The following is a 24,931-nucleotide window of genomic DNA, read 5'->3' as shown; positions in this document are numbered from 1 at the left end:
CTCGGGGAGCAGCGCCACAGCCCAACCCAGCTGTTCAAGAACTTCTTTGCTTTTGGAGGCATGCAGGTGAACAAAACCAAAGTATATGCCCGTGAATTTATCTTCGTCATGTCTCACTGAAAGCTATTCTAGAATCATAGACTTATTCGGGCTGGAGAAGACCTTTAAGATCGAGTCCAACCGTTAACCCAATGGTGCGAAGTCCACCTCTAACCCCTGTCCCCAAGAACCTCATGTCCGTCTGTCCAACCCTCCAGGGCTGGTGACTCCAGCACTGCCCTGGGCAGCCTGTTCCAATGACCCACAGCCCTTTGGGGAAGAAATTGTTCCCACATCCAACCTCAACCTCCCCTGGCGCAACTTGAGGCCGTTTCCTCTGCTCCTGGCGCTTGTTCCTGGGGAGCAGAGCCCGCCCCCCCTGGCTCCAAGCTCCTTTCAGGCAGTTCAGAGATCAGAAGGTCTCCCCTCAGCTCCTGTTCTCCAGCTGAACCCCCAGGTCCCTCAGCCGCTCCATCACACTTGTGCTCCAGCCCCTCACCAGCTCCGTTCCCTTCTCTCCACTCGCTCCAGCACCTCAAGGCCTTTCTTGGCCTGAGGGGCACAAAACCGCCCCCAGGACTCGCAGTTTGGTCTCCCCAGTGCCCAGCACAGGGACGGTCACTGCCCTGGGCCCGCTGGCCACACCAGTGCTGGTACCAGCCAGGACACCAGACTCATGAATAGGTTTTTAATCATCAGAGCTATCCACAAGGAGAAAATACATTTAACAAAATAAGTAGCTTTAGTCATAGTAAAGATTGGAGGACAAAACAAAGTGAGCAATCCCCACCAGTTGGTCCAAGTCTACCTCAAATCTACAATTTCAGGTTTTTAGCCATTGCTTGCTAAAGTTACAACTCCACTCATGGATTTTCCACCAGCAGATCCAGATTAGAAGTAGCCCCCCCATCCCTGAATGCTTCTGTTCCTTCTTCCCCCAACTTGCTGAATTAATTCAACTATTTGGTGGTCTACAACCTAATCCAAACGGCTGAAAAAAAAACAAGTTCAAAAGCCCACGTTCAAACAAGTTGCTTCACTAATTCAGAGCACGGCCTTGCACACCCCCGCACGGACACGGTCTGGGAAGGGGAGGGCTCTGCTCCCCGCCTGACCCGTCCTCACAGCAAAACCAAACCGAGACCTGGCCCGTTCATAACCTGCCCTGACTTGTTCAGAGAAAGCCTTGCCTCTGTTCTCTTCACCTCTCCCCAGCATTTCCAGTTTTATTCTACACATGAACACAGAAGCCTTCGGCTGGCCACACTGAAGAGCGTTTCTGAAGAACAGCGAAGGGCAAGAGCGACATCGCTGCTTCAGCAACTGCAGCATGAATGGTGCGGCGCCTGACGCAAACAGCACATCACACACAACGAACAAGCTGGACCGGCCCGTCCAACGCCTCCGTGTGCCCACAGCAGAGGCTCTGAAGCTCACCAAGAAAGGCCTGACCCTTGCAGCAGTGACCATGCACCGCACTGAACCCTAACCTCAGGTAATTCCATTAAGTTGTTCAAGGCAGAAATGCAGCCGAGCTCCAGTTCAGCGCCCTGGGCAGCGTTCTCTGCCCTGAGGATCATTTTGGTTGACAGAATGGGGAGAGCGCGGGGTACGACAAGCCCGGAGGAGGAGTTGCTCTAGTGGAAAAATGCAGAGTAAATGAAGCAGGACAGAAGAGTGTGTGTGGGCTCCAATCACCGTGACCTACAAACAGCAACTTGTTTTCATCCCTTCCTACCAAGCACGAGCACAAGGTTCACTTATTAGTCAACATCTCATTTCATCTACTTACAGGACACTAAAAATAACACAGTATTTTAAGTCTATTTGCCAATATGCAGCACAATCTGTGCCCGTTTTCACCTGAACGCTGCTTTTGGATAATAGATTAAAGACTCACCAAGTCTGCTAAAAACGTAGCACAGGGGCTTCTTGCTGAGGCTACTTCCGATAACACACAGACATTAGTTTTGATCACTCTGACTTGAAGCTTAATATTGACACGTTCCTTTCTCTAAGCAAATGCTTAGAAAGGTAACCAGGAGCAAGAAATTTTAAATTAATTGTCTCCTAAAGGAGTTAAACATTTGAATTTGCTATTACACCAGTTACTGTGTCTTACCTTGTTCAGGTCCCTCTTCGTCACCGCAGCTGTTGATGGACCAGCTGGTCGAGACGTGGCCAGTCCACCCCGGGTGCTTCCCCACATCAACCGACCAGCCCAGGGACAGCAGGAACTCCAGGAAGTGCGGCTGCACAATTCTGGAAGACTCCATGTTCTTCAGGATCTGAAACAACCAGCAGCACCCTGGTAGGCACAGGAGACTCCAGGAAGCAGCTCTCTTCCTCCCCCACTTTTTTAAATCCAAATTTTGTGGTTTTGCCCAAATATAGCTGGTCAACAAGCCTGGAACCCCAGACTTTCTACACAGACACTGCTCCCTGCTGCCCTGCATCCTGCCATTCTGCCTATTTGATCAGCTTGTCTTTCTGCCATCATTGCCAAAGCCTGTAAAATAGTTATCAAACTGCCAGAAACTAGATTTATCTACTCATCAGGGATAAACCACAGAACCGTTCAGTGCAGAATCTGCATTAGCACCAAATGTAACATGAGAATTTTATAGACAATTTTCACTACTAAACTGGGGTGAAATTTTAGGAGAAAGGTATTTTATCACTACTCACCTGTACACGACATGCAGTGATTTAGTAGTCAGGCCTCACCACACATTAAATTACAAAACAGATTTTGCAAAACCATGTCCAGCAGGATTGAGCACGCACTTTAATCAGATGTCACGCTGCGCTCTTCACTTTGAACCTCAATCCTACTTCTTATAGAGATCTGGGATGTTTCCACATCCAAAGGCAACTTTTATCTCATTGTGGCCAAGCTGAGACCTTCACCAAATGGCACGAAGGTGACATGGATGGTTTGTGATTTGGCCTAGCAGAACCACTGGGACTCGTGGAACAGTCAATGCTGTGCAACACGTCCCTCCTTTCTGGACCACGAGAGAATCTGTTCTGTGGCAGGAGCGTCTTTGGTGTCTGTCTGTGCGGGGCCGGACGCGGGGACGCAGGCTCCAGCAGGACAGACACTGCAGCAACACGTGCTGGGAGGAAAAGCTGCCAGACATGAGGCTCCTCATATCCATGTGGCCCTGGCACCCCATCCTAATGCCTTGTTCAATATTCAGCAGTGACCAGACATGCTGCACTGAAATATTACTATTATTCTCATTACTGAGCATGCAGAAGTCATAGCTGCGCTTCAGAATGGATCAAGTGCAGTTCAGAAAGCAATTTCAGAAAATAGGCAAGCTCAGGCTTTATACAACTATATGGTTTTATACCTGAGACCATTCAAAAGAAGAATTTAGAGTAAAACAAGGGCAAGGGGGTATTTACAAAGGACACTTAATGATGTGAAGTATAATGATGCAGAAAGTGTTCGGGCAGTTTCATTACCCTGTATAAATAAATGCCATGAGACCCTTCTCAAAAGGGGGCCTAACACAATCCCCAGCAGGCCAGAGGCCACTACCGTGGGCTGTGCGGCAGCAGATGCAGCAGCTGTCACCTCTCCCCGGGACAGGAGCGCGGGGTCACCTCTGCGAGCTGATGTGGTGTGAACCGGCACACGCAGGCACGGCCCTGCCCAGAGCTGAGCCCGTCACAGCTGCGCTTCGATCTCTCTCTCCCGTCAATATTGAAAACCAAACAGGACAGAAATGAGCCACCAGTCCTTCCACAGGCAGGGGCAGTATCAGTGTCTCCCTCAGCTCAGGTTCATAGAGACATGAGCTGAAAGGCTAACATTTTTTATTAAATCTACATGGCAAACCCCATGCTAATTGGGTTTCCAAAGGCAAGCAAGTTCTGCAGGACTAAGTAATCTCAGCTGTCTAAATCCATAAGAGCATATGAGCATCAGATGGGAAAAAAGCATTCTGCTGGCTCAGCGAGGGCACATCCCGGCTGGAGGGCAAACTGGTGTAGCTTGTTTTGCAGCGACTCTGGAGATGGACAGACCGTGCACCGGCTGCTCTGAACGGCAACCTGAAGAGTCAAACGGAACGATCCTGGTTTCAAGAACTAGTGAATTCCACACAAAAGCAGAAGGCGCTGCGGTGTTCTGTCAACTGTACGTTCACAGTGACACAAGGAGATGGGACAATAATTTATTATGGAAGCTACACTTGTAGTCTTTGCTATGAGAGTTGTGAATGGAATGAGGAGAAGGTACCATAGAAACAACCTTTTCTAACAAGCCTGCAAGCTGTCTTAGTGAGTTTCTTTCTAGGTCACAGTCTAAAGAAGTCATGATTTAAATTTGCACAAATTAACCTGATTAACCTAACTGCGTTTGAATGCAAGCAGTATCATGTAAAGACTTACAGTGCGATAATACTTTCTTACTTGCCTTCTGCAAGTTACTTTAACATGTGTTTAACATCAGAATCAAACCAAACCACCTGGACTTTGCACATTCCTGGAACCAACTGCGACCTTCCCTGCAAGCTCAGCCAACAAAGCTGAAGTGCATTTCTGATATGAATCTTTGAGCTCTACAAATAAGAACAGTAAGGACAGAACAGATAACTTTAATATATACTCTCTCTATAAAAATATATATTAAAAAGATGTGATAAAAATCCTAAATGTGGGTAATGTGCTTCAACCTACAGAAAAGAGATTGCAGTGACTTGTTACAGCTCACACTGTGAATAAACACAAAGCCCAGGCCTCCCGGTTCTGATGCTCCACTCATTAGCAATGATGCTTTATTCGCGTGAGGATTACTTAACACAAGACAATACAGGCCAGTTGGCGCCCTCCGCTCGCACTCACCTCCTGGCTCGTTTTCTGGCCCGCCTTCATGTAGAAAATGAACACGGTATCAAAAGGACGGCACGGTAGTAAATCCAAGTAGCCAAGGTCATCAAAAAACCCAGGAAGAGCAGAGTCAAGTGCAATCAGGTGAGGAGGTAGACGACTGTTAGCAGGTTCCTATGCAATAAACGGAGTTCAGCAGCTTAAACATCTTTCCTAACTGAAAAGGTCTCTGTAGCTTCAATAATAATCCATTAAAATATAAACAATCTCCCTTTTCTCCTAAGAGCAAAATCATACACAAATTCCTGATGCAATATAACCCTGTTACTGTAAATGAGTAACAGTGAGCATAACAGTTTGACAATTTGTTGCATTCTCCTCTCCTCATTAAATAAAAATGGTATTTTGCCAGCAAAACAGACATGACATTTTGCTTAAAAGCAGTGCTAGCTGCCACAACAAAAGCAGCAGCCACTTTCCAAATATCACAGCTATACACAGTCACATGTGTAGTTTCATACTAACTTATATACCAATGATATGTAAAATATTAAGTACTTTTTAGACATCATTTTTGCTAAAGCTCCATTGTCTTTGTTGACGGTTTTCTGGGAGGAAATGCGGCAAATACAAGGGAGAACCCACAGGTTAAATGTCATATTTCAAATTAAGAATATGGATCACCTCTATTAACTGTTGTTATTTTAACTTTGAAAAGTACAACCAATGGCTATTCCTGAGTGTTTCTATATGATTAAACCACTTCAGCACAATCACAGCTGGAGCAAAACTTCTCAGGCAGCCGTGTTTCAGAAACAAAATACCACCCAAAACCTAACTGAAGTTGGGGGAATGATTTCAAGTATGAACATGTGAGTATGACAGCTCATGTACCCACTGCAAAAATAAAGATACAGCCACCTATTCAGAGCGTGTTCAGCTCCAGGCACAGCCTTTCACAGCCCTGGAAGAGGGGAATCCAGCCCTTCACTTGATTAGACTACAGCTTAATGGCAGCTGGAATTACACAGGAGATCTTCCACTAACAAAAAGTACTTTTCTTCTTTTGCCAGGTCAGCCCATGTGGGTACTGAGGGCATTTGCACAACACTAAGAACTATCAGGTCACCTTCAATGCCTCTAGCGAGAGAAACCCGAAGTGAGAGAGGAAGAGGCGCGCTGTCTGGAACTCCTGTGCCGGCGGCGGGGGCTTACACTCCGTGACCGGATCGGGAAAGCTCTTCTTCCGCCACTCCTCTTCACTCTTCTGATCGATGGAGGCCTCGAAAAGGATCTGCTGGGCCATGCCATTCCTCAGCTTCTCGTGTCGCTCTTCGAGCTGAAAAACATTGCGTGAAACGCTGATTCCACCGAGATACGCTAAGAGAACAGCTCCAATGTTTAGGGAAGCTGTAAGTTACACGTGCAGCAGCAGCTGCACCTTCACCATGGGGAGGTTTGCTAAAGCACCGGCAACAAGGCCTTGCAACGTTACAGAGTGAACATCTGAGCACCCCGTCTGCATGGGAGAGCTATTGCCAATTTGTGTATCCAGAATCAGCAGCAGCTTCTCCCTTTAAGTGAACAGAAACTAAACCACATTTGGCACTGTGAAACTTTAAAATATGTTTGAGACACAAACCCCTCTCCTCCCCAGAAGGTCTCAAAAAACCCTTCCCTTCCATTTCCCCAGAAGCAGCAACAAAACGCAAGTCGTTGCTTCCCAGCAACACCAAGATCCCCGATAAAACACGTTGAGCAGCACCTCCCATCAAACACATCCAAGGCATCACCCTCTTCCTGGAGGAGTGCACAGCCTGCATTAGTCTGCAGAGGTTATTTCTGCATTAATATGAAACTAGTAAAGCTAAAGAGTAAAATTATTTACAGTGAGACATTAGTGTGTGATTCATGAACTGACAAAAACCCCCAGAACAAAATTCAGTCAGAGACTGACAGTTACTTACTTCCTCATTCACAATTTCATGTAAATCAGGAATGCTCAAGTCAGCTTTCACAAAGGGGATCTTGTCCACTTCTTCAGGGAAAGGGCGATGCTTCACACTGTATTTCAGTCCAACATCATTTTTAGGGGCTGGCCGAGGTTCTGGCACAAAAGTCTGACAAAAAAGGGGGATAGCTTTTAAATTCAAGGCATCACAGCACTAGACAATGATAGACTGAAAACATTCCCTCCCCCTTCACCACCAGAAGTACACCAATCCATCATTCAAAAACATTCACTAAAGACTTTAAACTAATAGACTTGTATTAAAAATGTGGCTGTAAATTTTAAGAGAGACACCGTTCTGCCCATTTTGGTGGCTGCACTCCTGAACACGTGAACCCTGTTTACCATCTAGGTGGCTGCAAATTGCAATACAATGGCAAGCTAACACGGCTACATCTTATTTTCTGCCCATTTGAATCGCACTGAGCAAAAGCTCACAAGTGTTTGAGAAGCCTCTGTTTTAACCCTGCTGACTACCACAAGAAGCCAAGGTGGGAAGTCCTGGAACGGAACAGCAGCGATGCCGCGGGTCAGGAGCAAGATGAACCGAGGGAATACGAAAAGGGCTCATGTAATGAATTGTAATGTAATTTGGATGTTGTTACCACATTATGTTCTAAATTGTTAGTAGGTAATCCAACACGAAGTTACCAATGAAAGTGACAAAAGATCTAGGTGCAGATTTGCAGGTGCATAAGGTCCAACCAAGCAAGACCTTTAATTACATCTTGAGTGCTGCTTTATAAATGTATTTACTAACAATTGTGCTTCAAAAGGGCAAATCTGTTAAAGGTATAGAATGCTTTTAAGTTGGAAAAGTTCCCTTAAAGCTGGTCAGCACGGCTCCCGGGCTGCCCAGAGACCACTTCACCCAGCGGGAACAGCACGGCTGAGGCTCACGGGCCCTCGCTGCACACACAGGATTATTCCCTTTATTTTACCGAGGGCCACATGAAGAGTTCAAAGATTTGCAGAAGTTCACAAACAGACAGAAATGTTGATAACACAAGGACATGCTCCACTAGACAACTGCAATAAGAGATTTCACTATAAAATGAGATTGGGGTATTTCTCCTCCACTTCTCCTCTCCAGAGCTCACTTAGATAACACTTTTATTCACAGCAGGTTTGCAGCCTTCTTTGCAATGTTGGGCTTTCTAGCTTGAATTGCTGTTCCCTCTGCAGCATCTTGCTCTGCACCTCCAGACTGCGCTCCCACTGCTGCAAGGGCTTTGTCTGACGTCCTAAAATCAGCATCACCACTCGTGCCTACTCACTAAATGCACCGTCCATTGCCCCTGCACTTCAGAAGATGCTTTCGGAAAAAAAAGGAGAATGCCCCCTCCCCTTAAACAAGTCTAGGAGACAACAGCACTTTCACAGCCTGTATTTCATATTAATCACAAGTCGTAAAGAGTCACCAGAGATGTGTCACATTACCTACAGCTAACGGCCCCGTGGCTCAGCCTTAATGTATAATCACCAGCTCTGTGGGGCTGTCTCACATTAGTGGAATTTCTGCTGAACATCTCTAAGTTAAAGATTTCTTTACGGGCTTTGATAGAGACCTTTTGATTTGCTTTAGCTCCTCTTGGTAAAAGACAGAGTTGCTGGGCCCATGCAAATCTTCCAGATGTCCCACGGATCAAAACCGTGACCGAGGGGAAAGAGTCATCTGCAAAGCACATGGGTGAAGAGAATAACACATCATCATAAATTGCAAACAGTTCACTGTGCAATAATTTAACCAGAAAGAAACGCAGGCATGACGCCAGAGGTTTTGTTTTCAAGGTTGACTCCTCCCTGACCCCAAAGACAACTCCTGGTGTGGAGCAAGTAACGCTGCTCTCTGCAGCAGGAGCTGCTGCTCTGCTCTGGGGTCTGTTCAATAACTGCCAACTTCATTTCACCATTAAAAGTAACTTTCATGCAAATTCATGCAGATCACTGTTTCTCTCCAACTTATCTCCAGGAAATAAAAAAAGATAGTCTGGCCACTGCGTGTTCTGGTAAGACCATATGGGGACACACTTTCCATGATCCTTTCATGACCTTCTGTAAAGGTCCCACACAAATAACAGACACAACAGCGGAAGGACAAGAGATAGTGGCCAAGCTAAGACAGGGGAAGGTTCTGACTTCATATCGTGGCAAGATTTCCCCCGCAAGGAGCAGGGACACAGCAGCTGTCCTCACAGGTTTTCGAGGCCTCCTCGGACAACGTCGGGCTGTGCTGTCCTGCTCTGAATTCCGTGCTGACCTTGTTCACATCAGGAGGGTCGGCTGCAGATTCCTGAGGTGCTTTAACTTACACAATGAGTTTTAACACTGCAGTCTTGAGACTTAAAAGGCCACTGATATTAGCCACCTTAGAAGAGGGACCATCATACCTCTACAGTTTTTCTTTCCAAAATTATTTATATTTATCTTTTGCACACATAAACCACAAATTGACGCCACCAGGTAACTAGCAGATATATATTCCTTACCCAGGATTTCAGGGAAAGCACAGGGCACAGCACAGCTATATAAGCACATATGGACAAACCAAACTCGCTCCCCACAGTCACCCACATCAGTGATCTGCCTCAAAAGTGACCTGATGAACTTGTGCATTACTGCAATTAATCTTACTGACAAATCCCCTTTGAATTATAAATTATGCACAGCAAGAGAAAAATAATCTAATCTGAGATTCTAACCGTTTACAGGATACCTCAGCAATGCGTTTAGCAGAGGCAGAGTAAGGGTGCCTGGCCGTTCAGGCGTGCCCTGCTGCACCCGGGTCAGGAACACACCGTGCCAGCGCGGGCTGCGGTGACGCGTGGCAGAGGCTCCCAGCGCCAGCACCTGCTGCGAGATCCGGGCAGCGATCCCAGCCAGGCTGGAGCACAGCTCAAAAGAACAGCTTCCTGCAGCCAGTTCAGGAGGTTCTGTGCAGCCTGTTTTCAAGGCTAGTATCTAGACTCCATCCTGTCCATAGATGAGGAGAATATATCTGTAGCAGAGCAGCAGATCTAACAGACATTAGTCTTAAACTAACAGAGCATAAAGAGAATTTTAATCTACTCTGTTAGGTAATGCCTTGATACATGAAGACTTACGGGGGATCAGTTATCCAATTCAAAGCATCGTGTAATTTAATATCAGATTTTTTTTATATGTATTTTTGATGGTGAAAACATGTGGCTGAAGCAAGTTAGATTCAGCTGTGACAGATCTCCTTCACAGCAGGTGTCATTGACAGAACAGGGTGGACACAGGAACGTTATAACAGCTCCTGAGCACTTAAATTATTTGAGCTGGAAGCACCCACTGAAACATTTAGTAACATGAGACCTAAACCAAGCAAAAGCAACTGTGCAAGCATAAAGGTGTCACATCAACCATCTGGTGAGCACTTATCCCCATCAAACGTTCTGCAATCTCTATATTTTCATCCCTTTATGAACAAGGATATTTTGAAACTGTAACGCTACTGCTTTTGTCCATCAGCAATAATTCAGATGGCAATCAGCTGTGAGTCTCTGAGCTAACAGGGTGAAAGGCACAGCCAGATGCATGAACAATTTGGATGGGCTTGTATGTGTTGGACTGTCAGTGACACTGAAGTTATTCCCACCGCTTCACCCCAGAACAACACTCTGCTCAATCGCACACCCGCAGAACAGGAAAGCCCTGAAACATCAGACACTTGACGAAGCACCTTTGTTTTGCAGCTCCACACGCAGAGTTCTAACCAGAGGAAGAAGGAATTGAGAAGTATGAACTTACTCTGCTCATTCCCTAGAGGCTGCTCCAACATCGCCAGGATGACACTGTTATCCAAAACGAAGTAACGGAAGCTATGCTTGTTTATGGTAGGCAGACGAGAGTATTTAATTAACGTGGTTTCGTTCACCAAGCTGCAAGGAGACGCGGGGCCACTGGGAGAGGGAAATGCTCCAAGTAACTGCATAATACTGCAAGTGAGAAAAACGTTGGGAGTTATGACAGGTTAAGAAGACAAACTGTTCCACACAAGCACAGATCTTCACTCACACTCTTAATTTCTATCTTGATGTAGCAGTTACCCTACCAGCAGTTTGTGTTAAAACCAGTAACTCCAGAAAAACATACATGAAAACCTACAGAGAAGAGCACTCTATCTACAGAACGATACATAAAGATATAAAGATGCTTTAAAGCATGAAAATCTGTACCCTTCCACAGCTTTTTTAATGTTCATTCTTGTAAGATTATGGATAATTGGAGACAATCATCCATGGTTGTATCCCACTCTTCTATCAGCAAGCAAAGCAGACATGGTAGATGCGCTAGTTATGATTGTCGTTATGTTCTTCAAGCACGGATTACGTTAACTTAAAACTGTTTAAGACAGACCCAGGGTCAGAGCAGCATGACCACCATGGATGGGAACTGGGAGAACTCCAGGGGTGGCCAACAGCACCAACCTGCTCGGAGCCACGGCCCTGGGTGGCTCCTGCACCTACCGATTTAATCATCCCACATTGCACGGGATCTACCCAACACTATTAGAAACTGAAAATGTCTATGGCAGGAAACGATGAGACTTGTCCAGTGTCAGACTGAAGATCACACGATCTAACTCAGGACTTCACTCTACACACCACCATCCAGATCAAAAATAAGGGTTTAAGTCCTCCTCACACACTTTTCTGCTTTGCTCTGAGAACAGATAATTTCATCTCTCTAAATGGAAACAGGCACTTTTAGGCAACGAAAAAGGTTTGGACAAAAGTTCCAACAAGCAGTTGTTTTTATTCTGGAAATTACACAGTTGTTTTTACTAACAGTAAAGACTATAACAATTTTATTGCAAAGCAGAGCAAAAAGAGAAAGCAGCTACTGCCTTTTGCAAAACATATTTATCCTGCCCATCCTCAATCTGTCCTGTCTACCACCATGCTGTTCATCTAGTAAACAGTGCTTTGCAGCTTCTCTGGAGTAAATCTCCATTTTCCTCTCTGTTTCCCCTCCCAACCCACACGTTATCTGTTACTGCATTTCCTGCAGAACCTCTCAAATATGTTAAGCAAACCCAACGCTGTGGGCAGAACAACACCCCGTCCTGCAGCAGCTTCTCCCTGCTGCACCACACGGGAGACGGCGACTATCGGTCCCCCCAGCAAGGTGGGGACGGGACAATTGTGGGGCTGAGGATCAGGGGGAATGGAGAGACAGGATGAACAGGTCAAGGGGGAGGTGGAGGGAGCTGCTGTGTGCAGAGGGCGCAGAGCAGCGGGGCTGCAGAGCGCTGGGCTGTGCTCCCCAAGGAAGATGCTGGCAGGGGGAAGATGCAATCACAGGCATCTTTTTTCTTTTTTCAGTGGAGCATCTCCCGTGTGAGGAAAGGCTGAGGGAGCTGGGGCTCTGGAGCTGGACAAGAGGAGACTGAGGGGGGACTCATTCATGGGGATCAATATAGAAAGGGGGAGTGTCAGAGGATGGAGCCAGGCTCTTCTGGTGACAACCAATGACAGGGGCAATGGGTACAAACTGGAACACAGGAGGTTCCACTTAAATTTGAGAAGAAACTTCTTCCCGGTGAGGGTGGCAGAGCCTGGCCCAGGTTTCCCAGGGGGGTTGTGGAGTCTCCTTCTCTGCAGACATTCCAACCCGCCTGGACACCTTCCTGTGTAACCTCATCTGGGTGTTCCTGCTCCATGGGGGGATTGCACTGGATGAGCTTTCCAGGGCCCTTCAACCCCTGACACTCTGTGATCTGAACACCTGTGACAGGAGGTGTTCAGCAGCCCTGCCCAACAGGCACAACACAGGGAGCCTCTTGCTGACTTTTCAAATGCTCTTGGTACGGCACAGAGATGTCACCAGCTGAGAATCCCTAATTAAAACACTCAGACAAGGCAATGCCAAAGAGTAAACGCACTCTGACAAATCCCATACCATGTTAGGGTAGCTTCAGCAGCATCCTTCACTCTCATGGATGCGGGGTTGGGCTCCTTATCTCCTTTGTACTTGACCTCCTGTTCGCTGTTCTTGGATTTACTTCCTGAAATGCCCAGCTCCACAATCTCCAGCACCTCTTTCAAACAATCCTAAAACACAGAAGGAACCACCTTAAAGCAGAAGTGCTTTGATAGATGTCTTCAAGACCTCAGCTGAAGAGTGATATACCATTGATTGAAAAAAAGTACTGCTGGTAATATGAGCTCAGAAATAAATGCAGAAGATTATTCTAATAGACAGTGTGGGAACAAGATCACATTTGCTGTAGGAACAATATTTTCTCCATCGACAGATGTCTTCTTATGTTTGTATTCTAATGGTCGAAAGTGCTCTGAATAAATACATACAGACTGTATATTCCATTACATATGATTACATATGTACAAAACTGCCAAGAGGACTTAGAATGCAACTGAAAAACGTAAACATATTTAAAGAGATAATAAATGCATTTCTGAGACACTCTGCAGAACTTTTAATTAAGCGCATTAAGAATGAACTCATATGGAAAATCTCAAGAAATCCTCTTCCAAATCTTTTGCTTGCCAACAGCTGCCAGAAGTAAAATATATCATGGTATCTACTTCATCAAGAGAAACAATAATGGTAATTCTAGAAGTACACAGCAACAGCAGATCTGTTCCAGGAGAGGCCAGCGCTCGGCACAGCTGCAGGTGTGACTCACAAGTGTTGCTCGTCACAAAATCACTTGCTGAAAATATCGGAATTGCAATAGCAAAGGTTCAAATCTTATGGCTTGAGCTATAGAACAACAAGGAAAGCGTTCTCATTAATAAATAACTGGCTAAAAATGGAACACAAGGGGTCGGTTTTTACCACCAGACACCAGGCAGGGTTCTACGTCTTGGCCTGTATCCTTCCTTATACTCAGAATTGATGCAGAAAATTGGTGAAGAGGAAGATTAAAGTTTTCTTACAGAGCAAAATCAACCAGCGTTGAGATGCAAACACTAACTGTGAAGAATTACAGGAGTTCACAGCACTGGCTAGTGAAACAGCAGCTGAAATTCAAAGCAAATATAAGGTGACACCCTTGGAAAATCACAATTCTCATACCTGTGAATGCACTGAAAGGTTCCCAGCTGGCTATCACGACTTGGAATGAGCTACTAAGTGTCCAGTATGTACTACACACAGTGTGTAAAACTATCTCGGCATGCAATGATAGTCAAAATAAAGAAACTAACGAAAGGAAATAAAGCATTATGGAACTCAGTAAAGCTATGCAGTGCCACATCCAGGGAAAGCATCTTGTCCTGACCACCTGCTGCCACGCCAGAGCCCCAAAGCGCACACAGAAAGCACCTTTACTTAAAGTCCCACTTGTGGGTTTGCAATTTTCATTTAAGAAAATACACATATTTTTATCTATGCCATAGAAAAGACATAAACAAAATATACAGATATTGAAAACATATGTTCTATATAAACCTATATTAAAATATTCTATAATATATATTAATATACATTGTATATAAGAATAGGGAAATATCTCTGAGCTGTCTCTAGGAGACCAACAATGAAGAGATGCATTGTGTTTGGTTGTTGAACAGCAGCACAGAAGGCTGTTGGAAACACGCATCTCTCATTTCCTGCACTGTTAAGGCTTCCCAGCAAACTCCGTCTTGGGTTCAGCTATTGAACTGAGCCTTGCTCAGCTCCTAGATCACTGGATTCTTGGTGAAACACGCTACGATTATAAAGATATTTGCATCCAAGGAATTCCGTTAAGTCTAGAAAATGTTTTAGTCAGGTAAGAGCTGAGGAATAAGAAGAGACATTACTTTTGGCAAACTATAATATACATAGGCCATTAGTTCCCATATTTCTCTTTTCAGTTTCTGAGGGTTTTTTTTCTGGTTTTCTTCTTTTTCCAGTTTCACAACGCAAAAAGAAAGATCGAGACATTCTCAGAAGCATGAAAGGCAATTTTAAAGCCAAAACTGTTCTTGGTGAATAAAGAGTAGAAATCAAAATTCAAAACTACTTTGCACAGAGACTAGTTTTGAACTTCCTATATACTTTTGAGAACTAACCAACTGCATCAAGGACAGGTTGGGCACAAAAAGCATCACAATCTATCGAGCAGAGACGCCGACCTTCTCGTCCAGCATGTCGGGGTGCTCGGTGAGCCAGACGCAGAGGCACTGGAAGGCGGCGACGATCATGGAGTGCAGGTCGCGGGAGTGCAGCGGGGCCGGGCGGCTGCACTGGTACACAATGTAGCTGCACACGGAGCTGATGGCTCTCTTGCGATCCGAGGAGTCCACCACCACCTTCACCTGCGCACAGCAAACAAGAGAGCTCCACAGGAATCTTCCAGAGAAGAAACGGTTTGAAAAAGCTTTTTTCAATGCAGTTTTAAGAAATAGGAATAAATGGTTGAGCTCTTTTAGGATTACAGCTTAAAAGATGTGGGTAAAAGCATTTAACAGCAATGGGTATTGAAACTTAAAGGAAAGAATTGCTGTGTTGAGGTGCCACTATGTTGCATGGCTTGGTTTCCAAGAGCAAGAGTGGTACCAATATAGTTTGGTAAGAAACTAAGCACTGAATAAATCAGTATTTTAAACTTATTTGGGGTAAATACCTCTCTCCTTCAGCCCTACCAACCCATTCTGTACCTCTGAGAACTCCTCACTGCCAAGTCTCCATTCCATGGGGCTTCATTCTGCTCACGTAACTTCCCACTAGGCATATTTCACAGCATCCCAGTATGTCAGGGGTTGAAGGGACCTGGAAAGCTCATCCAGTGCAATCCCCCCATGGAGCAGGAACACCCAGATGAGGTTACACAGGAAGGTGTCCAGGCGGGTTGGAATGTCTGCACAGAAGGAGACTCCACAACCTCCCTGGGCAGCCTGGGCCAGGCTCTGCCACCCTCACCAGGAAGAAGTTTCTTCTCAAATTTAAGTGGAACCTCCTGTGTTCCAGTTTGCACCCATTGCCCCTTGTCCTGTCCCTGGTTGTCACCCAGAAGAGCCTGGCTCCATCCTCCTGACACTCACCCTTTCCATCTTGATCCCCATGAATGAGTCCCCCCTCAGTCTCCTCTTGTCCAGCTCCAGAGCCCCATCTCCCTCAGCCTTTCCTCACACGGGAGATGCTCCACTCCCTTCAGCATCTTTGTTGCCCTATATTTCGTCAGCACAGGAACTTTCACCAGTGAAAAAGGGACAGAAAACCAGCAAAAATCCCCATAACCCCCACCAGGACTCATTGCAAAACCTCCTCAGCTTCTCTCCCAACTCAGGGCTCCAGGGCACCAGGCTCAGAGCAGAGGCCGAGTGAAGAGCCTGGTACAGAGACATGAGGATCTACATTATAAAACCAAAGAACTGAATTCTCTTTTGTTTTCTTCCCAGCCTGTGACTTGGCACATGAACAGTCAGTTTTCCTCCTCTGCCCATGCCGTGTAAAGCTTTACTCATGAGGGTGCACCCTTATCCCAGCACGACAGTGGTTGGTCTTGCTGGTGCCACCAGCAGCTGTTCTCCACAAAGAGGGGTGAAGGCAGAGTTACCTTCAGAAGTGTAAGGTCCGCAGCAAACAGAGTCCCCTCCAGATGAGCCTATGAAAAGCAGGCTGGTGAACCAGCACTCCTGCAGGAAACAGGATTTTCCGATTTACCAAGTCCCACTGCTAAGCTGGTGCTGAAGCAGGGCAGCCCCTGAGCTGGGAAAGGCTTTGAGACCTGTCACCTCCAAAGGCACAAGCAGAACCGGTTCTCCACTCCCCGCTCTGCAGTAAGAGGTGATCTCTCCCTACCCTCTTTGTTAGGAAGCAAAAAAGATATCCAAGATACCCCAGAGCAAGAATTACTTCAGCTGCATGAGAATATACTAATATTACAATACTTAATATTAAACTGCATAGGTTTTTGAAAAGATAATGTATCTTCTTACCCACCTCATTGCAAGTCAAGAGGAAAAAAAACAAACACACACAAAAAACCCACAAAACCCCAACCAACCAACCCCCTGACTTAACCACATAAACCACAGGGAACCCCTGGTTCTGTATGATGCTCTATAAGATGCAATAACCATACGTTAACTCATTGCACAACACTTTCAAATGCCTCCTTCAGCTCGTGCTGCTGCAGTAATAAATAAATAAGCCCCCAGTTCAACATGGTTCTGTGCTGACTCTACGCCCTAAAAAATGCCTGAGACACACATTTCAGAGAGATCTGTCAAGGTCCTGGGGGAATGTGATGGGAAAAGCTTAACGGTCGTTCCAGGTCACGGTGGCTGTTGTAAATACATGGGCTTTTGCTTAAGAAACATCACGAAATGCAGCTTGGGGACAAGAGGCCTCAAGCAGAAAAGGGCATTTTATTTCTCAACAAAAAACGCCCTCCCCCATCTAGTCGCTTTGAGTTCAGTTGTTTGCTGTTGAATCAAGATAAGCTCTGAAGAAGTAATGCCTTCATATTAGAAATACACTATCATTTTCTAAGCTCAGAAAGCTATTTCCAATATGAGATGGAAGGGGAAAAGCAGGTACAAGCAGGGCAATTAAGTTGTTTAATACCCTGGCGTATTTGCAATCTGCCAACTAAGAGCAGGAAAATCTCTTGTTTTTAAGTCTTGTTGCACACTGAACAGACCAGCAAAGCAAAGCTCTGAGAAATGGCTCACGTGGGCTTGAAATCCAACGGCCCAGGCCCCTGTGCTGCCACTGGAAGCTCAGTGCTGAGTTTCTCCTCAACTCTGCAACCTCATGCGGCAGATGGATCCGCTGCAGTGCAAAACCAGAAGCCCAGAACAGATGGGAATCCATGAGAAAGGGCAGGAGCCACCCGGCTAGTGCAACAGGAGCAGAGAGAGTCCAGCACAGCCACGAAGACGCTGAAGGGAGTGGAGCATCTCCCGTGTGAGGAAAGGCTGAGGGAGCTGGGGCTCTGGAGCTGGACAAGAGGAGACTGAGGGGTGACTCATTCATGGGGATCAAGATGGAAAGTGGGAGTGTCAGGAGGACGGAGCCAGGCTCTTCTGGTGACAACCAGGGACAGGACAAGGGGCAATGGGTGCAAACTGGAACACAGGAGGTTCCACTTAAATTTGAGAAGAAATTTCTTCCCTGTGAGGGTGGCAGAGCCTGGCCCAGGCTGCCCAGGGAGGTTGTGGAGTCTCCTTCTGTGCAGACATTCCAACCCGCCTGGACACCTTCCTGTGTAACCTCATCTGGGTGTTCCTGCTCCATGGGGGGATTGCACTGGGTGAGCTTTCCAGGTCTCTTCCAGTCCCTGACATTCTGAGATTCCGTAACAGAGCCACGTGTCTCTGAACAAACCACCCTGAGCTTCACGTGGAGCCAACAGGCGGTGACAGGGCCCACGTCACTGGAGCCACAGAGCGTTCACACAAGGAGGTGCTGGAGTGTAAAAGTACAAACTCAAGACAGCCACCTGCTCGCTGGCACGACTTCCAGCCAACCAGGACTACGACCACCCTTGGAGAAAAGGCCAGAGCACACAAACTGTCACCTCTCACCTTGGCCAGTCCGGACAGAAGCTCCAGCGCGGCCAGAGAGATGCTCATGTCCTGTCTCCACTGCGAGTTGAGTCTCTGCGTGACCAGGTGAATGCTGCGGATCAGCAGCCCGGCAGCTGTATCTGTATGAAGAGCTAGGATATAACCCCACACCACACCGCAGGGAGGGAAAACAACCACGCGTTAGTGACAAGAGGCAAAGCACAGGCACAAGCCAAAGCAGACACAATACACACGTTAAATCAAACTACAGACAACCCTGAATCTACAACTTGGGCTGGTGACTTCTGCACAGGCTAACTCCCTTACAGACACCACCAGTCATCTCACAAATACATTCAGACTAGCTTATCTTTTTAAAAGACATCTTGGACAATCCCAGCTCTTGCTATTGTACTTCAATTGCTGTGATGTCCTCCAGGCTCAGAAAAATTTCAGCATTGAAAATGTATATTAAACATTAGTACTTGTATATTTAGGCATCAGTAATGAACTAATAGAGATTGTGTAACTTCAGATATCTATGCCAGAAGTTACCCATTCTTTCTAAATCTACTGTTTATCACAAGTTGTACTAGTTAGGTAACTGCAGATAATTAAAGAATCAGGTCTGGAGAAAAATATGCAATTATTTCCAGACCTTTAATTTCCCTGAGTCTCTAGCTCAAAATTACAAATAGAAAATGTTTTAATATCAGTTGTTCTCATTTCAAAACACAAGGAACACAAATACTGTTCACGTTTGTTAAGTAGGCAAATTAATTTCAGAAATGAAAACTGCTAAACAACTGTTTATAGAGACACGAGAACCAGGACAGCTCAGGTGTATCCTTCCAAAACTTAAATCTTCATGTTTAACACTCAAGAACTAAGGTCAGTGTTACACTAGTAGCAGATTCAACTGTCTGCTGCAGTTAAACAGTAAAAATAGACCATCGTCTTTCAACTCTCTCTTGTCTGAAGCATCCAGCAGAAACACATGAATTCTTTTCACAAATTTCTTCCAGCCTTACCTTCTGTGCACAGGAAATTTTAAAAATCCAATGAAATTAATACATCACAAAAATATCTTTCAAGTCATGCCATGGTTCAAAGACTCAATAAGTTAAATATTTAAAAGATTATTTTTTTAACCTTACAAACGAATATTTTTGCAAGCACTTGTCAATGAAAACCCATATGAATTAAAACACAATTCAAATGGTGTGCTGTAAACCAACACCTTAATAATTTCAAACAAACCATGTAGGGTAAGCAACAACATGCTCACATGAGTCATTAGAATATACGACAATCTTCCCTGATAATCTCCATCCTCTCCTTAGTTAAAGAAGTAGAGAAAAAATCCCCACAGTTTTGGTTGGCGAGAACAGAGTTGTCAACCCAGGCTACAACATGACAAAGGTGACGTGTTCTCATATTCACCTGGCCAAGATCAGTTAAACTGATGAAGGCCAAAGGTGTCAGTAAATCCCAGCATCTCGACATTTGGCCGGCTTCCCACACAGATATTTAGAAGAACATGGACTTTATTACAAAGACACATTACAAGACACAGCAAACTAAAGTTAATTACTAAATTATCTTGTAGTAACAAATGTCACATCACAAGCATTCTGCTTACTTGCTCTGCAAAACCACGAATCCCTCAAACACTCTTTAAATATAGTTTAGGAAAAGGTGCTGCAGAAGTCATGTAAGCATTTGGAATGCTACCAAAACGAATGAAGCAATTAATCCCCACTTGGTGCACATTTATCCCGCTATTGTTCATGAAAACCAAGTGTCTTGAAGACATAAGCTAAAGTAAAGCAGTTTGCAAACACCTTTTACATTCTTATTTTTAAAATGTTAACAGAGTCCTTTAGTAGGATTAAAAACCAACCGACTACAGGGCCCGCGTGAGCACAAAGGCAATGAACAAAGGGGCTAAACACCCTGGGTCCAGACCCCCCCCCACATTAATTAGTATGTTAGCCAGAACTGAACAGAAGAAACCCACCAGACATCACCCTGATACATCATGGGGGTGTTTTCAGAAGCGCTGTCCTTACCATAGTCCCTCAGAAGCGCTTGTGCCGGCCTCTCACTGTCGGGTGTTGTGGGCTCCGTGCTGCCTCCGCTCGCAGTGCTGATGCCGCTGTTAGTGCGGCTGTGGCTTTTGAACACGTTATTATCACCACCGTTCTGCAAATTGAAAGTCAGTTTTGAGCAATGAGACGGTTTTTGTGAGACCTGGACAGGCTGGACTGTTGGGCAGGGAAAAATTTAATGAAATATAACAAGGGAAAGTGTAGAGTCTTGAATCTGGGCAGGAACAACCCCAGGTTCCAGTATAAGTTGGGGAATGACCTGTTGGAGAGCAGTGTAGGGGAAAGGGACCTGGGGGTCCTGGGGACAGCAGGGTGACCATGAGCCAGCACTGGGCCCTTGTGGCCAGGAAGGCCAATGGCACCTGGGGTGGGTTAGAAGGGGGTGGTCAGTAGGTCAGAGAGGTTCTCCTGCCCCTCTGCTCTGCCCTGGGGAGACCACACCTGGAATATTGTGTCCAGTTGTGGCCCCTCAGTTCCAGCAGGACAGGGAACTGCTGGAGAGAGTCCAGCGCAGCCACCAAGATGCTGAAGGGAGTGGAGCATCTCCCGTGTGAGGAAAGGCTGAGGGAGCTGGGGCTCTGGAGCTGGACAAGAGGAGCCTGAGGGGGGACTCATTCATGGGGATCAATATGGAAAGGGGGAGTGTCAGGAGGATGGAGCCAGGCTCTTCTGGTGACAACCAGTGACAGGACAAGGGGCAATGGGTGCAAACTGGAACACAAAAGGTTCCACTTAAATATGAGACGAAACTTTTTCCCAGTGAGGGTGGCAGAGCCTGGCCCAGGCTGCCCAGGGAGGTTGTGGAGTCTCCTTCTGTGCAGACATTCCAACCCGCCTGGACACCTTCCTGTGTAACCTCATCTGGGTGTTCCTGCTCCATGGGGGGATTGCACTGCATGAGCTTTCCAGGTCCCTTCCAACCCCTGACACTCTGGGATTCTGTGAGTTCCCTATACCAGAGGATGCTCTCAGGTACAATGGAAAAAAAAAAAGACAATCAAAGCTTAAGATGCTGACTGAGCACCTTGCTACAGCAGATAACATTAGTAAAGTGTTCTTTCTGAAGCGGCAACTTCATAAACAAAAAATACTTACCGTTTCCATCTGACAGCCAATGGCTTCTAACAGTGCTGAATCTTGAACAATATTTAACATTGCACCTGAAGAATCAGATAGAAGAAGGTAACTAAGGATGGCAGTACAATATTCACTGCTAAAATTTGCAAAGAAGCACTGAAAGTCTAACAGACAGGATCACCATCCTGTTGTACAAAAACTCTTATAAAGTGTTGTATAAAACAGGATTTGCTTCGGGTTTAGCCATGTGAAGCCGATGAGAGCTGAGAGAGTGCGTTTTCAGCTATTTTCAAAATGCTTTGAACACAGTTTTTTAGTATTCCTCAGTTCATAAGGATTTTGGTTTCACAGAAGGCCTGGAAACACTCCTTGTCTCCCATTAGATAGTGCTAATTTAAAAAGTCAGGCTACATTTACGATATCTACTGATTCTGTGTATAAAATAAGGGTATTTGTTAGATAACAGAGAGAGCTGCGTAGTCCACATCCACCTCAAGTGTTACACAGTGGCCTTGGCCCCTTCTCCACTTTGGCCATTAGAAGCCAAAAGGCAGCTGGTGACTAGAAACAAAACCATATTTTCAAGTCCTAATGAACTATCAGTACATAGAACAACCCGCTGGAAGATCAAGTGAATAAGGTCTGGTCCAGTCAGCCCTTCAGACATCAGTGCAAGGGACCGCGCTTGCTCTCATACCGATGTGGCCAGTGAAAAGAACACCCAAAATGTGGTAACGTGAGGAGTTTTACTTTTAGAAAGGTATTTCTGCCTGCCCCACAAAAAAAAAGGGGCTAATTTTTGTATAACTGATAATCTGTAGGTTTACAGAGCAAATTAAAAATTGTTTTTGTTTTAATGTGGCTAAAATAAAACCAATTTCCTAAAGGAGGAGGCCAGTTCCTAATGTGAGGTGGGATACGCTGAAATTCTCTCTCCTTGGAAGTCACCCCGTGCCTCTCGCCGTCTGTGCTTTGTTTTCCAGCAGTGCCCAAAACACTGTCACGAAAAGCTGAGGCTCCAAGGGCAGGGGCAGCCAACCCTGTGGCCCCAGCCCAGGCAGCAGGCAGGGAACTCTTCTGTCTCAGGAGAGACAACGACACCCAAGTGCAAGACACCGTTCATTAAAATTGCAGGTGCATTCTGGGTGCTGCAGTGAACCAGCATCACCCCGGGAAAGCAGCAGCAAGGACACAGTGCCAGGTATTTAAACTTTCAGCTGCCCTCCGTTCCCCAGCAAGGAATGTCTGGGAAAACATCACTTACTGTATGAAGGCAAACGCGCCTCTCGCTGTCAAACATTTAGCGAGCAGCTGGAAACGGGGATTTGGTTGAGAAGCTGGTGGCACGTGTGAGAATCTCTGGTTAACTGGAGACTCATGAACCCTCTCCAGCCAAAACGTCACATACAGAAAAGGAGCTTAGCAACGGGAATATGGGTGAGATGGTCTGGTACGGACCATCATGAAAACAGGAATGGGAAACAGTATCTTCCCAGCTTGCTGAGGAGGGTGCAGGACGCTGGGTGGGTTTAACCACCTGACACCCTGAGGCCACACTTGGAAACCTGGATATCCGCACCCCTTCACCAGCACTGCCTGCAAATAATCCCTCCTTCACATCATTCTCCTCTGGTCTTCTGCTGGTCAAGGGCATTATTTCAGCCCCTGCAAGGAAACTCCCCGAATTCTGCAGCCTGGATTTGTTCCCCTGCATGTTCTCCCAGCACCAGCGCGTCTGTGTCCTCTTAAACACACACAAGGCCAGTGCTATTGTAATTACTGAAGGACAAGAACAACACAATGTGGAAAAAGGCACTTCTAGAGACAGAAAAATAAGGGAGAATAAAAGGCAAATACATTTTTTACTTGTCTAAAACGATATTTAACTTGACAGATTACGCACTATTCAGGTTTTCAGCTTCCACTTACTGAGTATTCCGAATAATCTTAACACACTCATCACCTCAAAGAACAGTTTGGTACCGAAGTACAAGGCATCTCCAGACTCTGCTCCAAAGCCTCTGTCTGAGGATTTACACAGTGCTAAACAAATGTCAGCTGTATTTAGCCCGTGCTGGACCACTGGTCACCCGGTATCTGTTTCTAGGCTATGCCAGAAACTAAAATGCTGCCTGAAACCCATTACTCAAAAATCCTTCCTAATATTAAATCTCTTTTTTTTTTCCTGTTTCCATTCCTACTTACGACTGACCTTTCCTGCTACAATGTGCTTTACTTTCCTAGTACTACTCCACATTTGTAAAAAGAGAGAGATTAACAAAGAAGTGAGATTTTCAGGATGTTTTTTAACGTGATTATACAAATGATAACCTGCCACGAACTTTATCTTTTCTCTTGCAATCACACTTTCCTAATAACCCATATTATTCCAGGGCAGATTAAGACAGACAATTCTATAACACAGTTAATAAATTAAAAAGTTGAACTAACCTAGTATCATTTGAGTGTTGTTGGGATCTGTTTCTGTTTGCAGAGCTCCTATAAGTATATTCACAAGCCTCAGCTTCAAGGAGAGGAAGGTTACTGGTTTATCGTACGTTGAGCTGTCATCATTGCTGAATTTCCCTTCCAGGACAACCTGAAGGAAAACCACACGTATTTCCGTATCAGAGAGCACAGCAGCGCGGTTTCAGAGCCGACAGCCACAGCACACGGTGCTCCCACAGGCTTTGCTATGACAGACAAACACAACAGCAAAGCCAACCCACAGGTCACCCAAATCCCACTCCCAACCAACCAGGAACACAAAAATGGAAAGGCAAAACAAGGCGGTGAGTTTACTACCTCAGACTTTATGGTTCCAAAATGATGAGGGAGAGGTAACAAGGACAGTAAGATGTGAATCGAAGCTCTTCTTAGCTCTGTGGGGTTTACATAGATTTTAAACTTTGAGAGTTCTCTGCAAATCAAAGCATCATACAGTTAATCAACTTTTCACAGGAATTTGGAGTCAAATTTACTTAAAATTAAATATACAGCCACCCAGCAGTCTTAAACAATTTGCGGTATACAATGTAGCTGTTCTTCTGGGCTCAGGAGTCTTTCTTTTCAACAGCAGCAATAACACAACGACTTAGGGCAGGAACCATCACTTGCTAAGGATTCTGTACCCCATACAAAAGCACTGAGCTGATGAAGGCATTATTAATATACTGCACCTTCAAAGCAGGAAGTTTGGGTCTCAAACCCACCCAGGATTACCAGAGATCCCCAGAATACGCTCGTGCGCATGTTGCATAAAACACCAGCTGCTTAGTTAACAGATCCAACTGTTTTTCTGTAGCCGCCAGCACATTCTACTTACAAGACCTATCCAAAAGAAGCAGCGGCTCAGACTG

General features: G+C 45.6%; 1 protein-coding gene across 4 annotated transcripts in view; it reads right to left on the bottom strand.

Annotated features, from left to right (window-relative positions):
- Positions 1-24,931, bottom strand: part of RALGAPB (Ral GTPase activating protein non-catalytic subunit beta) — a 72,071-nt gene that overhangs the window by 10,525 nt on the left and 36,615 nt on the right. For 2 of the 4 annotated variants that reach the window (XM_065032647.1, XM_065032649.1), the window contains 13 exons: positions 24,378-24,492; positions 24,024-24,171; positions 21,591-21,655; positions 20,457-20,589; positions 18,403-18,536; positions 15,004-15,186; positions 12,821-12,972; positions 10,667-10,854; positions 8,461-8,567; positions 6,849-7,001; positions 6,011-6,220; positions 4,897-5,055; positions 2,162-2,327 (listed from right to left, as the gene is read on the bottom strand). In XM_065032647.1, coding sequence (XP_064888719.1) covers positions 2,162-2,327; positions 4,897-5,055; positions 6,011-6,220; positions 6,849-7,001; positions 8,461-8,567; positions 10,667-10,854; positions 12,821-12,972; positions 15,004-15,186; positions 18,403-18,536; positions 20,457-20,589; positions 21,591-21,655; positions 24,024-24,171; positions 24,378-24,492 — 1,913 coding nt within the window. The remainder of the gene's footprint in view (positions 1-2,161; positions 2,328-4,896; positions 5,056-6,010; positions 6,221-6,848; positions 7,002-8,460; positions 8,568-10,666; positions 10,855-12,820; positions 12,973-15,003; positions 15,187-18,402; positions 18,537-20,456; positions 20,590-21,590; positions 21,656-24,023; positions 24,172-24,377; positions 24,493-24,931) is intronic. The other 2 variants (XM_065032648.1, XM_065032650.1) reach the window with 1 other exon arrangement.

Source organism: Columba livia, chromosome 16, assembly GCF_036013475.1.
Source record: "Columba livia isolate bColLiv1 breed racing homer chromosome 16, bColLiv1.pat.W.v2, whole genome shotgun sequence".
NCBI lineage: Eukaryota > Metazoa > Chordata > Aves > Columbiformes > Columbidae > Columba > Columba livia.
This window is presented reverse-complemented; position numbering and strand designations above follow the sequence as displayed.